Source organism: Coturnix japonica, unplaced genomic scaffold (assembly GCF_054131305.1).
Source record: "Coturnix japonica strain WE unplaced genomic scaffold, WE-NBRP24 Scf043, whole genome shotgun sequence".
In the NCBI taxonomy this organism is placed as follows: Eukaryota; Metazoa; Chordata; class Aves; order Galliformes; family Phasianidae; genus Coturnix; species Coturnix japonica.
Genome location: NW_028188946.1, coordinates 3,987,364 through 4,005,798, shown reverse-complemented (window position 1 = coordinate 4,005,798; position 18,435 = coordinate 3,987,364). Strand labels below are relative to the sequence as shown.

General features: G+C 54.7%; 1 protein-coding gene across 1 annotated transcript in view; it reads right to left on the bottom strand.

Moving 5' to 3' along the window:
* Positions 1-1,481: 1,481 nt before the first annotated feature.
* LOC116652718 (solute carrier family 12 member 4-like) overlaps positions 1,482-18,435 on the bottom strand; it is a gene marked incomplete at its 5' end in the record, with an annotated part of 47,849 nt that continues 30,895 nt past the window's right edge. Inside the window, 6 exons of the mRNA XM_085531497.1 lie at positions 1,482-2,323; positions 3,546-3,664; positions 7,526-7,620; positions 7,724-7,810; positions 12,891-13,022; positions 15,347-15,546. Coding sequence (XP_085387623.1) covers positions 2,238-2,323; positions 3,546-3,664; positions 7,526-7,620; positions 7,724-7,810; positions 12,891-13,022; positions 15,347-15,546 — 719 coding nt within the window. The remainder of the gene's footprint in view (positions 2,324-3,545; positions 3,665-7,525; positions 7,621-7,723; positions 7,811-12,890; positions 13,023-15,346; positions 15,547-18,435) is intronic.

Sequence of the window (18,435 nt, the reverse complement as noted above, 5' to 3'; positions counted from 1 at the left end):
TGGGGGATTTGGGGTCATTTATGGGGGATTTGGGGTCATTTATGGGGGATTTGGGGTGAATTTATGGGGGATTTGGGGGCATTTATGGGGGATTTGGGGTCATTTATGGGGGATTTGGGGGCATTTATGGGGGATTTGGGGTCATTTATGGGGATTTGGGGGCATTTATGGGGGATTTGGGGTGAATTTATGGGGGATTTGGGGTCATTTATGGGGGATTTGGGGTCATTTATGGGGGATTTGGGGACATTTATGGGGGATTTGGGGTCATTTATGGGGGATTTGGGGTGAATTTATGGGGGATTTGGGGTCATTTATGGGGGATTTGGGGTCATTTATGGGGGATTTGGGGTGAATTTATGGGGGATTTGGGGACATTTATGGGGGATTTGGGGTGAATTTATGGGGGATTTGGGGTCATTTATGGGGGATTTGGGGTGAATTTATGGGGGATTTGGGGTCATTTATGGGGGATTTGGGGTCATTTATGGGGGATTTGGGGTGAATTTATGGGGGATTTGGGGGCATTTATGGGGGATTTGGGGTGAATTTATGGGGGATTTGGGGTCATTTATGGGGGATTTGGGGTCATTTATGGGGGATTTGGGGTGAATTTATGGGGGATTTGGGGTGAATTTATGGGGGATTTGGGGTCATTTATGGGGGATTTGGGGTCATTTATGGGGGATTTGGGGTTATTTATGGGGGATTTGGGGTCATTTATGGGAGATTTGGGGTTATTTATGGGGGATTTGGGGTGAATTTATGGGGGATTTGGGGTCATTTATGGGGGATTTGGGGTCATTTATGGGGGATTTGGGGTCATTTATGGGGGATTTGGGGGCATTTATGGGGGATTTGGGGGCATTTATGGGGGATTTGGGGGCATTTATGGGGGATTTGGGGGGATTTAGGGGGATTTAGGGTGAATTTGGGGTGGTTTTGGGGCTATTTAGGGTGGATAAGGGGGATTTAGGGGGATATGGGGGGATTTGGGGTGAATCTGGGGGGATTTGGGGTGAATTTAGGGGGAATTTGGGGGGATTTAGGGTGAATTTGGGGGGGTTTGGGGGGATTTGGGGTGGAATTGGGGGATTTTGGGGGCGGATGAGGAAGATTTGGGGGGATTTGGGTGGATTTGGGGTGAATTTATGGGGGATTTGGGGGCGTTTATGGGGGATTTGGGGACATTTATGGGGGATTTGGGGGCGTTTTGGGGCTATTTAGGGTGGATAAGGGGGATATGGGGGGATTTGGGGTGAATCTGGGGGGATCTGGGGGGATTTGGGGTGAATTTAGAATGGATTTGGGGGGGATTTGGGGTGAATTTGGGTAGATTTGGGTGGATACGGGGGGATTTGGGGTGGATTTAGGGGGATTTGGGGTTAATTTATGGGGGATATGGGGTAATTTGGGGTGATTTGGGGTGATTTGGGGTAATTTGTGGCTCCGACGCACAAAGGCAGCAACAAGGGCTGGGCTGGGGTTGGTAAGAGTTTAATGGGGTCGTACGGGGAGCTGTGCCCCCATCCAGCCCATAGGGCTCCATAGGGCTCCATAGGGCTCCATAGGGCTCCATAGGGCTCCATAGGGATCCATAGGGCTCCATAGGGCTCCATAGGGATCCATAGGGCTCCATAGGGCTCCATAGGGATCCATAGGGCTCCATAGGGCTCCACAGGGCTCCATACTGGTCCATATTGGGCTGTACTGGTTCATACTGGTCCATACTGGTCCGTACTGGTCGTTACTGGTCCGTACTGGTCTGTACTGGTCTTTACTGGTTGTTACTGGTCATTCCTGGTCATTACTGGTTGTTACTGGTTGTTACTGGTTGTTACTGGTCCATACTGGTCCGTACTGGTCCATACTGGTCGTTACTGGTTGTTACTGGTCCATAGGGCTCCATACTGGTCCGTACTGGTCCATACTGGTCCATACTGGTCGTTACTGGTTGTTACTGGTCGTTACTGGTCCATACTGGTCCATACTGGTTGTTACTGGTTGTTACTGGTTGTTACTGGTTGTTACTGGTCCATACTGGTCCATACTGGTCCGTACTGGTTCATACTGGTCCATACTGGTCCATACAGGTCCATACAGGTCCATACTGGTTCATACTGGTCCATACAGGTCCATACAGGTCCATACTGGTTCATACTGGTCCATACAGGTCCATACTGGTCCATACTGGTCCATACCGGTCCATACCGGTCCATACTGGTCCATACCGGTCGTTACTGGTCCGTCCCGGCCTGTTCCCCCCCCCTGACGAGCAGGACGGGTCCCAGCCCCTCAGTCAGAACCTCCACAAACTCCACATCTATTGATTGACCCATTAAGGAAAAGCCCCAAAATCGCCGTTTTTAGCCCCATTTCCACCCCCCCCCCCCCCCCCCATCCCCATGGATGGGGGTCTATGGGGATCTATGGGGTCTATGGGGTCTCTATGGGGATATATGGGGTCTATGGAGTCTCTGTGGGGATCTATGGGGTCTATGGGGTCTATGGGGTCTCTATGGGGGTCTATGGGGGTCTATGGGGATATATGGGGATCTATGGGGTCTATGGGGTCTCTATGGGGATCTATGGGGTCTATGGGGTCTCTATGGGGATCTATGGGGTCTATGGGGTCTCTATGGGGATATATGGGGTCTATGGGGTCTCTATGGGGATATATGGGGTCTCTATGGGGTCTCTGTGGGGATATATGGGGGTCTATGGGGGTCTATGGGGGTCTATGGGGATCTATGGGGTCTCTATGGGGTCTATGGGGTCTATGGGGTCTCTATGGGGATCTATGGGGTCTCTATGGGGTCTCTATGGGGATCTATGGGGTCTATGGGGTCTCTATGGGGATCTATGGGGTCTATGGGGTCTCTATGGGGATCTATGGGGTCTATGGGGTCTCTATGGGGATATATGGGGTCTATGGAGTCTCTGTGGGGATCTATGGGGTCTATGGGGTCTATGGGGTCTCTATGGGGGTCTATGGGGGTCTATGGGGATATATGGGGATCTATGGGGTCTCTATGGGGTCTCTATGGGGATCTATGGGGTCTATGGGGTCTCTATGGGGATCTATGGGGTCTATGGGGTCTCTATGGGGATCTTTGGGGTCTCTATGGGGTCTCTGTGGGGATATATGGGGGTCTATGGGGTGTCTATGGGGGTCTATGGGGATCTATGGGGTCTCTATGGGGTCTATGGGGTCTATGGGGTCTCTATGGGGATCTATGGGGTTTCTGTGGGGTCTCTATGGGGTCTCTGTGGGGATATATGGATACGGCTGTTGCCATGGATACAGTTGCCATGGATACAGTTGCCATGGATACAGTTACCATGGATACAGTTGCCATGGATACAGTTGCCATGGATACAGTTACCATGGATACAGTTACCATGGATACCGTTGCCATGGATACAGTTGCCATGGATACAGTTACCATGGATACAGTTGCCATGGATACAGTTACCATGGATACAGTTACCATGGATGCTGTTGCCATGGATACGGTTGCCATGGTTACGGTTGCCATGGATACAGTTGTGGTCGCGGGGCCGCGGGGGGGGCAGGTCCATGAGGACGAGGCGCGATGACGCCGAGCGGCCCAAGATGGCGGCGTTGAGGAGCTCGGCAGCGTGCATGCGGACAACGTTGGAGCTGGATAGAACAACAATATAGACCAATAGAGATCAATAGGGAGCAATAGGGAGCAATAGGGATCAATAGGGATCAATAGGGATCAATAGGGATCAATAGGGATCAATGAGGCGTTGAGGAGCTCGGCAGCGTGCATGCGGACAACGTTGGAGCTGCATAGAACAACAATATAGACCAATAGAGATCAATAGGGAGCAATAGGGAGCAATAGGGATCAATAGGGATCAATAGGGATCAATAGGGATCAATAGGGATCAATGAGGCGTTGAGGAGCTCGGCTGCGTGCATGCGGACAACGTTGGAGCTGCATAGAACAACAATATAGACCAATAGAGATCAATAGGGAGCAATAGGGAGCAATAGGGATCAATAGGGATCAATAGGGATCAATAGGGATCAATAGGGATCAATGAGGCGTTGAGGAGCTCGGCAGCGTGCATGCGGACAACGTTGGAGCTGCATAGAACAACAATATAGACCAATAGAGATCAATAGGGAGCAATAGGGAGCAATAGGGATCAATAGGGATCAATAGGGATCAATAGGGAGCAATAGGGAGCAATAGGGATCAATAGAGATCAATAGGGATCAATAGGGATCAATAGGGAGCAATAGGGAGCAATAGGGATCAATAGGGATCAATAGGGATCAATAGGGAGCAATAGGGAGCAATAGGGATCAATGAGGCGTTGAGGAGCTCGGCAGCGTGCATGCGGACAACGTTGGAGCTGGATACAGCAATAGGGAGCAATGGGGAGCAATGGGGAGCAATATGGGGTCTCTATGGGGTCTATGGGGGTCTATGGGGTCTCTATGGGGGTCTATGGGGTCTCTGTGGGGATCTATGGGGTCTCTATGGGGGTCTATGGGGTCTCTGTGGGGGTATATGGGGTCTATGGGGTCTCTATGGGTCCCCATAGAGACCCCATAGACCCCATAGAGACCCCATAGACCCCATAGAGACCCCATAGACCCCATATACCCCCATAGAGACCCCATAGACCCCATAGACCCCATATATCCCCACAGAGACCCCATAGACCTCCATAGATCCCCATAGAGACCCCATAGATCCCCATAGAGACCCCATAGACCCCATAGAGACCCCATAGACCCCATAGATCCCCATAGAGACCCCATAGAGACCCCATAGACCCCATAGATCCCCATAGAGACCCCATAGACCCCCATAGATCCCCATAGATCCCCATAGACCCCCATAGAGACCCCATAGACCCCCATAGAGACCCCATAGACCCCCATAGAGACCCCATAGACCCCATAGATCCCCATAGAGACCCATAGACTCCATAGATCTTCATAGAGACCTCATAGAGACCCCATAGATCCCCATAGGGACCCCATAGACCCCATAGATCCCCATAGGGACCCCATAGACCCCATAGATCTTCATAGAGACCCCATAGACCCCATAGATCCCCATAGATCCCCATAGAGACCCCATAGAGACCCCATAGACCCCATATACACCCACAGAGACCCCATAGACCCCATAGATCCCCATAGACCCCCATAGAGACCCCATAGACCCCCATAGAGACCCCATAGACCCCATAGATCCCCATAGAGACCCCATAGACCCCCATAGAGACCCCATAGACCCCATAGATCCCCATAGAGACCCCATAGATCCCCACAGAGACCCCATAGACCCCATAGATCTTCATAGAGACCCCATAGACCCCATAGATCCCCATATCCCCCATAGAGACCCCATAGACCCCATAGATCCCCATAGAGACCCCATAGAGACCCCATAGACCCCCATAGAGACCCCATAGAGACCCCATAGAGACCCCATAGACCCCATAGGGATCAATAGAGACCCCATAGACCCCATAGACCCCATAGGGATCAATAGAGACCCCATAGACCCCATAGACCCCATAGAGACCCCATAGACCCCATAGATCCCCATAGAGACCCCATAGACCCCATATACACCCACAGAGATCCCATAGACCCCATAGATCCCCATAGAGACCCCATAGACCCCATATATCCCCATAGAAACCCCATAGATCCCCATAGACCCCATATACACCCACAGAGACCCCATAGACCCCATAGACCCCATAGATCCCCATAGAGACCCCATAGACCCCAAAAATCCCCATAGAGACCCCCATAGAGGCCCCATAGATCCCCATAGACCCCCATAGAGACCCCATAGACCCCATAGAGACCCCATAGACCCCATAGACCCCATAGAGACCCCATAGAGACCCCATAGATCCCCATAGAGACCCCATAGACCCCCATAGAGACCCCATAGACCCCATATATCCCCATAGAGACCCCATAGACCCCATAGACCCCATAGAGACCCCATAGAGACCCCATATATCCCCATAGAGACCCCATAGACCCCACAGATCCCCATAGACCCTCATAGAGACCCCATAGACCCCATAGATCCCCATAGAGACCCCATAGACCCCATAGATCCCCATAGAGACCCCATAGATCCCCATAGAGACCCCATAGACCCCATATATCCCCACAGAGACCCCATAGACCCCCATAGATCCCCATAGAGACCCATAGACCCCATAGATCTTCATAGAGACCCCATAGACCCCCATAGAGGCCCCATAGACCCCATAGACCCCATAGATCCCCACAGAGACCCCATAGATCCCCATAGAGACCCCATAGACCCCATAGATCCCCATAGAGACCCATAGACCCCATAGATCTTCATAGAGACCCCATAGACCCCACAGATCCCTATAGAGACCCTGTAGACCCCATATACACCCACAGAGACCCCATAGACCCCATAGACCCCCATAGAGACCCCATAGACCCCATAGACCCCATAGATCCCCATAGAGACCCCATAGACCCCCATAGAGACCCCATAGATCCCACAGATCCCCATAGACCCTCATAGAGACCCCATAGACCCCATAGATCCCCATAGAGACCCCATAGACCCCATAGATCCCCATAGAGACCCCATAGATCCCCATAGAGACCCCATAGACCCCATATATCCCCACAGAGACCCCATAGACCCCCATAGATCCCCATAGAGACCCATAGACCCCATAGATCTTCATAGAGACCCCATAGACCCCCATAGAGGCCCCATAGACCCCATAGACCCCATAGATCCCCACAGAGACCCCATAGATCCCCATAGAGACCCCATAGACCCCATAGATCCCCATAGAGACCCATAGACCCCATAGATCTTCATAGAGACCCCATAGACCCCACAGATCCCTATAGAGACCCTGTAGACCCCATATACACCCACAGAGACCCCATAGACCCCATAGACCCCCATAGAGACCCCATAGACCCCATAGACCCCATAGATCCCCATAGAGACCCCATAGACCCCCATAGAGACCCCATAGATCCCCATAGAGACCCCATAGAGACCCCATAGATCCCCATAGGGACCCCATAGACCCCATAGATCCCCACAGAGACCCCATAGACCCCATAGATCCCCATAGATCCCCATAGAGACCCCATAGACCCCAAAACTCCCCACAGAGACCCCATAGAGACCCCATAGAGACCCCATAGACCCCATATATCCCCATAGAGACCCCACAGAGACCCCATAGACCCCATAGATCCCCATAGACCCCATAGACCCCATAGATCCCCATAGAGACCCCATAGACCCCCATAGAGACCCCGTAGAGACCCCATAGACCCCATATACACCCACAGAGACCCCATAGACCCCATATATCCCCATAGAGACCCCATAGACCCCCATAGATCCCCATAGAGACCCCGTAGATCCCCATAGATCCCCATAGAGACCCCATAGACCCCATATCCCCCCTATATCCCCCCATATCCCCCATAACTCACGGGCTGGGCCCTTTATGGTTCCCTCCTCCTCCTCCTCCTTCCTCCTCCCCGGCGCTTTGTGTCATCAACGAGGGGGCGGAGCTTCCGTGTCGGGCCTGCGATGACATCACAGCGATGACATCACAGCGATGACGTCACAGCGATGACGTCATAGCCCTAATGATGACGTCATAGCCCTGATGATGACGTCACACGCACCGAGCTCCTCATCTGCCGCAGCATTTGGGAGCGTTGCTCCATCATCAGCGTCCGCTCGTAGGTGTAGGACGACACGGCGCTGTCGTGCTGCAATGGGGGGACAATGGGGGAACCCATAGACCCCATAGACCCCATAGGACCCCATAGAACCCCATAGGACACCATAGACCCCATAGGACCCCATAGGAACCCCAAGACCCCATAGATCCCCATAGGCCCCCATAGACCCCATAGAACCCCATAGAACCTTATAGAACTCCATAAGACCCCATAGAACCCCCCATAGACCCCATAGAACCCCATAGACCCCATAGGACCCCATAGAACCCATAGAATCCCCCATAGGACCCCATAAGACCCCTTAAGACACCAAAGACACCATAAGACCCCATAAGACCCCATAGACCCCACAAGACCCCATAGGACCCCCCAGGACCCCATAGGATCCCCCATGTCCCCATAGAACCCCATAGACCCCATAGACCCCATAGGAACCCATAGACCCCATAGGATCCCCCAGAGACCCCATAGACCCCATAGACCCCATAAGACCCCAGAGAACCCCATAGAACCCCATAAGACCCCATAGAACCCCATAAGACCCCACAGAACCCCATAAGACCCCATAGACCCCCATAGAACCCCATAGGATCCCCCTGAGACCCCATAAGACCCCATAGCCCCCATAGAGCCCCCCTGAGGCCCCATAGACCCCATAAGACCCCATAGAACCCCATAGAGCCCCATAGAGCCCCATAGAACCCCCTATATCCCCATAGACCCCCACAGCCCCATAGACCCCCATAGAACCCCATAGAGCCCCATAGCCCCATAGCCCCCCATAGCCCCCATAGACCCCATAGTCCCCATAGCCCTCATAGGACCCCATAGACCCCATAGAACCCCATAGAACCCCATAGACCCCCATAGAACCCATAGACCCCACAGAACCCCATAGAACCCTATAGACCCCATAGGACCCCATAAGACCCCATAGGATCCCATAGAACCCCATAAGACCCCATAGAACCCCATAGGACTCCATAGACCCCATAGGATCCCATAGACCCCATAGGATCCCATAGACCTCATAGGACCCCATAGGATCCCATAGACCCCATAGAACCCATAAGACCCCATAGACCCCCCATAAGACCCCATAGGACCCCATAAAACCCCCCTGAGACCCCATAGGACTCCCCAGGACCCCATAGGACCCATAGAACCCCATAGGACCCCATAGGACCCCATAGAACCCCATAGGATCCCATAGGACCCCATAGGACCCCATAGACCCCATAGACCCCATAGAACCCCATAGGACGCCCCAGGACCCCATAAGACCCCATAGGACACCCCATAGACCCCACAAGACTCCATAAGACCCCCATAGACCCCATAGGACCCCAGAGACCCCATAAGACACCATAAGACCCCATAGAACCCACAGAACCCCATAGGACCCTCCTGAGACCCCATAGGACCCCATAGGACCCCCAAGACCCCATAGAACCCCACAGGATCCCATAGAACCCCATAGACCCCATAGACCCCATAGCCCCATAAGACCCCCATAGAACCCCATAGGACCCCATAGGACCCCATAGAACCCCATAGAACCCCATAAGACCCCATAGAACCCCACAAGACTCCATAGGACCCCTTAAGACACCATAAGACCCCATAGGACCCCCCTGAGACCTCATAGGAACCCCAAGACCCCATAGGATCCCCCAGAGACCCCATAAGACCCCATAGGACCCCCAGGACCCCATAAGACAACATAAGACCCCATAGGACCCCAAAGAACCCCACAAGACTCCATAGGACCCCTTAAGACACCATAAAACCCCATAGGAACCCCCATAGACCCCATAAGACACCACAGAACCCCATAGTACCCCATAGGACCCCACAGTACCCCATAGGACCCCATAGGACCCCATAGGACCTCCCATAGACCCCATAAGACCCCATAGACCCCATAAGACCCCATAGGATCCCCAAGACCCCATAAGACCCCATAGAACCCCATATGACCCCATAGAACCCCATAGGACCCCATAGGACCCCATAGAACCCCATAGGACCCCATAGAACCCCCTATAGCCCCATAGAACCCCATAGAGCCCCATAGCCACCATAGAACCCCATAGACCCCATAGGACCCCCCATAAGACCCCCATAGAACCCCATAGAGCCCCATAAGACCCCATAGAGCCCCATAGCCCCATAGGATCCCCCATAGCCCCATATAACCCATAGCCCCCATAGAACCCCCCATAGCCCCATAGAGCCCCATAGCCCCCCATAGCCCCCATAGCCCCATAGAGCCCCATAGCCCCCCATAGCCCCCATAGCCCCATAGAGCCCCATAGCCCCCATAGCCCCATAGAGCCATAGCCCCCATAGCCCCCATAGAACCCCATAGCCCCATAGACCCCATAAGACCCCACAGAACCCCATAGACCCCATAGGCCCCATAGCCCCCATAGGACCCCATAGACCCCATAGAACCCCATAGCCCCCATAGCCCCCATAGAATTCCCCATAGACCCCACAGACCCCCATAGAACCCCATAGGACCCCATAGCCCCCATAGGCCCCATAGCCCCCATAGGCCCCATAGACCCCATAGGACTCCACAAGACTCCATAGGACCCCCCATAGACCCCCCATAGCCCCATAGGACCCCCCACAGCCCCATAGCCCCCATAGCCCCATAGGATCCCCCATAGCCCCATATAACCCATAGAACCCCATAGCCCCATAGCCCCATAGCCCCCATAGAACCCCATAGAGCCCCATAGAGCCCCATAGATCCCATAGAACCCCATAGAGCCCCATAGAACCCCATAGGACCCCATAGCCCCCCATAAGACCCCATAGAGCCCCATAGAACCCCATAGAGCCCCATAGAGCCCCATAGACCCCCATAGAACCCCCTATAGCCCCATAGACCCCCATAGAACCCCATAGAGCCCCATAGAACCCCATAGAACCCCATAGAGCCCCATATAACCCCATAGACCCCCATAGCCCCATAGAGCCCCATAGCCCCCATAGCCCCCCATAGAACCCCATAGAGCCCCATAGAACCCCATAGAACCCCATAGGACCCCATAGAGCCCCATAGACCCCCATAGCCCCCCATAGAACCCCATAGAACCCCATAGAACCCCCCATAAGACCCCATAGAACCCCACAAGACTCCATAGGACGCCCCAGAGACCCCATAGAACCCCATAGACCCCATAGGACCCCCCATAGACCCCATAAGACCCCCCATAGGACCCCATAGGACCCCATAGACCCCCCATAAGACCCCATTAGACCCCATAGAACCCCACAAGACCGCATAGGACCCCATAGGACTCCCCAGGACCCCATAAGACCCCATAGACCCCATAGAACCCCATAGAACCCCATAGGACCCCCCCTGAGGCCCCATAGACCCCATAAGACCCCCCATAGAGCCCCATAGAGCCCCATAGCCCCCATAGAACCCCATAGCCCCCCATAGACCCCCACAGACCCCCATAGAGCCCCATAGAGCCCCATAGAGCCCCATAGAACCCCATAGAACCCCACAGAACCCCATAGACCCCCATAGAGCCCCATAAAGCCCCATAGAACCCCATAGAACCCCATAGAACCCCATAGCCCCCCATAGAACCCCATAGAACCCCATAGACCCCCACAGACCCCCATAGAGCCCCATAGAGCCCCATAGAGCCCCATAGAACCCCATAGAACCCCACAGAACCCCATAGACCCCCATAGAGCCCCATAGAGCCCCATAGACCCCCATAGAACCCCATAGCCCCCCATAGAACCCCATAGAGCCCCACAGAGCTCCATAGAACCCCATAGAACCCCATAAGACCCCATAGAGCCCCATAGCCCCATAGAACCCCATAGAGCCCCATAGAACCCCATAGACCCCCCTATAGCCCCATAGACCCCCATAGAGCCCCATAGCCCCCCACAGCCCCATAGAGCCCCATAGAGCCCCATATAACCCCATATAGCCCCATAGAACCCCATAGACCCCCATATAACCCCATAGAGCCCCATAGAGCCCCATAGAACCCCATAGAGCCCCATAGAGCCCCCATAGGCCCCATAGAACCCCATAGCCCCCATAGAACCCCATAGAACCCCATAGAGCCCATAAGACCCCATAGGACCCCATAGCCCCCATAGAGCCCCATAGAGCCCCATAGAGCCCCATAGAGCCCCATAGGACCCCATAGAGCCCCATAGGATCCCCCATTGACCCCATAAGACCCCACAGAACCCCACAAGACCCCATAGGACCCCATATAACCCCATAGCCCCATAGCCCCATAGAGCCCCATAGCCCCCCATAGAGCCCCATAGAGCCCCATAGAGCCCCATAGCCCCCCATAGAGCCCCATAGAGCCCCATAGAACCCCATAGAACCCCATAGACCCCCATAGAACCCCATAGACCCCCCATAGACCCCATAGGACCCCCAGGACCCCCAGGACCCCATAGAACCCCATAGACCCCATAGAACCCCATAGAACCCCATAGACCCCATGGGACCCCCCATAGCCCCCATAGAACCCCATAGAACCCCATAGCCCCATAGGATCCCCCATAGACCCCATAGAACCCCATAGGACCCCATAGGACCCCCCAAGACCCCATAGGACCCCATAGAACCCATAAGACACCATAGGACCCCTTAAGACACCATAAAACCCCATAGGAACCCCCATAGACCCCATAAGACCCCATAGCCCCCATAGCCCCCATAGGATCCCATAGAACCCCATAGACCCCATAGGACCCTATAGACCCCATAGAACCCCATAGGACCCCCAGAAACCCCCATAGCCCCCATAGCCCCCCATAGAACCCCCTATAGCCCCATAGAACCCCATAGACCCCCCTATAGCCCCATAGAGCCCCATAGACCCCCATAGCCCCATAGCCCCCCATAGCCCCCATAGCCCCCCATAGAGCCCCATAGAACCCCATAGAACCCCATAGAGCCCCATAGAGCCCCATAGAGCCCCATAGAGCCCCATAGGACCCCATAGACCCCATAGAACCCCAAGACTCCATAGACCCCATAAGACCCCCCATAGGATCCCTTAAGACACCATAAGACCCCATAGAGCCCCATAGCACTGACCAGCTCCACCACCTCGGTGCTGGCCGGGAGCCGCAGGCGCCGGGCGAAGGCGTCCAACATTCGGCTCAATGCGACGCTGTTGTCCTCCAACAGCGCCACCGTGAACAGCCGGATGGGGCAGCACCGCCACCACTATGGGGACATGTGGGGCAGACCCATAGGATCCATGGGGCAGACCCATAGGATCCATAGGGCAGACCCATAGAATCCATAGGGCAGACCCATAGGATCCATAGGGCAGACCCATAGGATCCATAGGGCAGACCCATAGAATCCATGGGGCAGACCCATAGAATCCATAGGGCAGCCCCATAGGATCCATAGGGCAGACCCATAGGATACATAGGGCAGACCCATAGGATCCATAGGGCAGACCCATAGAATCCATGGGGCAGACCCATAGGATCCATAGGGCAGACCCATAGGATCCATAGGGCAGACCCATAGGATCCATAGGACCCCCAAAACCCCCCCAGGACCCCATAGGAACCCCAAGACCCCATATAATCCCACAGGACCCCATAAGACCCCATAGGACCACCAAGACCCCATTGGACCCCACGAGACCCCATAGGACCCCCAAGACCCCATATAATCCCATAGGACCCCACAAGACCCCATAGGACCCCACAAGACAACACAGGACCCCCAAGGCCCCACAAGACCCCATAGGACCCCATAAGACCCCATAGGACCCCATAGAATCCCATAAGACCCCATAGGACCCCACAAGACCCCATAGGACCCCCCATGTCCCCATAGGACCCCACAAGACCCCATAGGACCCCACAAGACCCCATAGGAACCCCATAGAACCCCATAGGACCCCATATAATCCCATAGGACCCCACAAGACAATGCAGGACCCCCAAGACCCCATAGGAACCCCAAGACCCCATAGAACCCATAGGGCAACACAGGACACAGCCCCATAGAATCCATAGGGGCAGCACCGCCACCACTATGGGGAGATGTGGGGCAGACCCATAGAATCCATGGGGCAGACCCATAGGATACATAGGGCAACACAGCCCCATAGAATCCATAGGGCAACACAGCCCCATAGGATCCATAGGACCCCCAAAACCCCCCCAGGACCCCATAGGACCCCCAAGACCCCATATAATCCCACAGGACCCCATAAGACCCCATAGGACCCCCTGAGACCCCATAGGACCCCCAAGACCCCATATAATCCCATAGGGCCCCATAAGACCCCATAGGACCCCTTGAGACCCCACAGGAACCCCAAGACCCCATAGGACCCCACAAGACAACACAGGACCCCCAAGGCCCCACAAGACCCCATAGGACCCCATAAGACCCCATAGGACCCCATAGAATCCCATAAGACCCCATAGGACCCCACAAGACCCCATAGGACCCCCAAGACCCCATTGGACCCCACGAGACCCCATAGGACCCCCAAGACCCCATATAATCCCATAGGACCCCATAAGACCCCATAGGACCCCACAAGACCCCATAGGAACCCCATAGAACCCCATAGGACCCCAAGACCCCATATAATCCCACAGGACCCCATAAGACCCCATAGGACCCCACAAGACAACACAGGACCCCCAAGACCCCATAGGGCCCCATAAGACCCCATAGGACCCCACAAGACAACACAGGATCCCATAGGACCCCCCAAGACCCCATAGGACCCCCCATGTCCCCATAGGACCCCACAAGACCCCATAGGGCCCCACATGTCCCCACAGAACCCTACAAGACCCCATAGAACCCCATAAGACCCCATAGGGCCCCACAAGACCCCATAGGACCCCCCCACGTCCCCATAGGACCCCACAAGACCCCATAGGACCCCATAAGACCCCATAGGACCCCATAAGACCCCATAGGATCCCCAAGACCCCATAGGACCCCCATGTCCCCATAGGACCCCACAAGACCCCATAGGGCCCCATAAGACCCCATAGAACCCCATAAGACCCCATAGACCCCACAAGACCCCATAGAACCCCACAAGACCCCATAGGACCCCATAAGACTCCATAGAACCCCCCATGTCCCCATAGGACCCCACAAGTCCCCATAGAACCCCATAAGACCCCATAGGACCCCATAAGACCCCATAGGACCCCATAGAACCCCATAAGACCCCATAAGACCCCATAAGACCCCATAGAACCCCATAAGACCCCATAGGACCCCATAAGACCCCATAGAACCTCATAAGACCCCATAGGACCCCACAAGACCCCATAGAACCCCATAAGACCCCATAGGACCCCATAAGACCCCATAGAACCCCATAAGACCCCATAGGACCCCCCATGTCCCCATAGGACCCCACAAGACCCCACAGGACCCCACAGGACCCCATAGGGCCCCATAGAACCCCGTAACACCCCATAGGACCCCCATGTCCCCATAGGACCCCATAAGACCCCATAGAACCCCATAAGACCCCATAGGGCCCCACATACCGGGTGCTGGCGCAGCAGGAGGGGTAATAGGGTCAGCAGGCGCCCGTCGCCCACCACCCACCACACGTCCAGGGGGGGCCCCGTCGGCCCCATAGCCGGCCCCATAGCCGGCCCCATAGACGGCCCCATAGACGGCTCCATTCTCAGCCCCTTGGCCACCAGCAGCGCCCGACCACCGGACCCCGCAGCCCTGAGCAGCTCTGGGGGGGAGAGAACATCCCATAATAACCCCATGACCCATCAGAAACCCCATAGGACCCCATAGGAACCCATGGGACCCCATAGGACCCCATAGAACCCCATAGAACCCCATGGGACCCCCACAGCCCCATAGAACCCCATAGAACCCCATAGGACCCCATAGGACCCCATGGGACCCCCACAGCCGCATAGAACCCCATGGGACCCCATAGGACCCCATAGAACCCCATAGGAACCCATGGGACCCCATAGAACCCCATAGACCCCATAGGACCCCATAGAACCCCATAGAACCCCATAGGACCCCATAGAACCCCCATAGCCCCATAGAACCCCATAGAACCCCATAGAACCCCATAGGACCCCATGGGACCCCATAGAACCCCATAGGACCCCATAGAACCCCATAGAACCCCATAGGACCCCATAGGACCCCATAGGACCCCATAGAACCCCATAGGACCCCATGGGACCCCATAGAACCCCATAGGACCCCATAGGACCCCATGGGACCCCATAGAACCCCATAGGACCCCATGGGACCCCATGGGACCCCATAGAACCCCATAGGACCCCATAGGACCCCATAGGACCCCATAGGACACCCACAGCCCCACAGAACCCCATAGGACCCCATAGGACCCCATGGGACCCCACAGAACCCCATAGGAACCCATAGAACCCCATAGGAACCCATAGGACCCCACAGAACCCCATAGAACCCCATAGGACCCCATAGGACCCCCACAGCCCCTAGAACCCCACAGGACCCCATAGGACCCCATAGAACCCCATAGGACCCCATAGAACCCCCATAGCCCCATAGAACCCCATAGGACCCCATGGGACCCCATGGGACCCCATAGAACCCCATAGGACCCCATAGGACCCCATAGGACCCCATAGAACCCCATAGGACCCCATGGGACCCCATAGAACCCCATAGGACCCCATAGGACCCCATAGGACCCCATAGAACCCCATAGGACCCCATGGGACCCCATAGAACCCCATAGGACCCCATAGGACCCCATAGGACCCCATAGAACCCCATGGGACCCCATAGAACCCCATGGGACCCCATAGGACCCCATAGAACCCCATAGGACCCCATGGGACCCCATAGAACCCCATGGGACCCCATAGGACCCCATAGGACCCCATAGGACCCCATGGGACCCCATAGGAACCCATAGGACCCCATAGGACCCCATAGAACCCCATGGGACCCCATAGGATCCCATAGGACCCCATAGGACCCCATGGGACCCCATAGGAACCCATAGGACCCCATAGGACCCCATAGGACCCCATGGAACCCCATAGAACCCCATAGAACCCCCATAGCCCCATAGAACCCCATAGAACCCCATAGGACCCCATGGGACCCCATAGAACCCCATAGGACCCCCACATCCCCATAGAACCCCATAGGACCCCCCAGAACCCAATATCCCCCCCCCAACCCCAATATCCCCCCATAGAACCCCATATGCCCCCCATAGGACCCCCATATCCCCCTATATCCCCCCATATCCCCCCATAGGACCCCAATCTCCCCCCCTATACCCCAATACCTTCCCATAGGACCCCCATATCCCCCCATATAACCCCATATCCCCCCATATCCCCCCATATAACCCCATATAACCCGATATCCCCCCATATATCCCCATATAACCCCATAACCTGACCCTATAACCCCATATCCCCCCATATACCCCCATATCCCCCCATATAACCCCATATACCCCCATATCCCCACATATATCCCCCATATAACCCCATTATAACCCCATATATCCCCCATATCCCCCCATATAACCCCATATATCCCATATATCCCATATATCCCGTACCCACAAACTCAGTTGCCGCTATAGGGTCCTCCCTGAGCTGTGCCCCCCGTGGCCACCCCAATAGGACACAGTTGGGTCTCAGTGCCCCCATATCCCCCATATAACCCCATATAACCCCATATAACCCCATATATCCCCATATAACCCCATATAACCCCATATATCCCCCATATACCCCCATATAACCCCATATAACCCCATATCCCCCCATATATCCCCTATATGACCCCATATCCCCCCATATATCCCCCATATGACCCCATATATCCCCTATAGGACCCCATATAAACCCATATATCCCCATATCCCCCCATATAACCCCATATAACCCCATATATCCCCCATATCCCCCCATATAACCCCATATTCCCCCATATAACCCCATATCCCCCCATATAACCCCATATAACCCCATATCCCCCCATATAACCCCATATAACCCCATATCCCCCCATATAACCCCATATATCCCCCATATCCCCCCATATAACCCCATATATCCCATATATCCCATATATCCCGTACCCACAAACTCAGTTGCCGCTATAGGGTCCTCCCTGAGCTGAGCCCCCCGTGGCCACCCCAATAGGACACAGTTGGGTCTCAGTGCCCCCATATCCCCCATATAACCCCATATAACCCCATATAACCCCATATATCCCCCATATAACCCCATATAACCCCATATAACCCCATATAACCCCATATCCCCCCATATAACCCCATATAACCCCATATAACCCCATATAACCCCCATATCCCCCATATAACCCCATATAACCCCATATATCCCCCATATAACCCCATATAACCCCATATATCCCCTATAGGACCCCATATAACCCCATATCCCCCCATATGACCCCATATCTCCCCATATAACCCCATATAACCCCATATCCCCCCATATAACCCCATATATCCCCTATATGACCCCATATAACCCCCATATAACCCCATATCCCCCCATATCCCCCCATATGCCCCCATATCCCCCCATATAACCCCATATAACCCCATATAACCCCA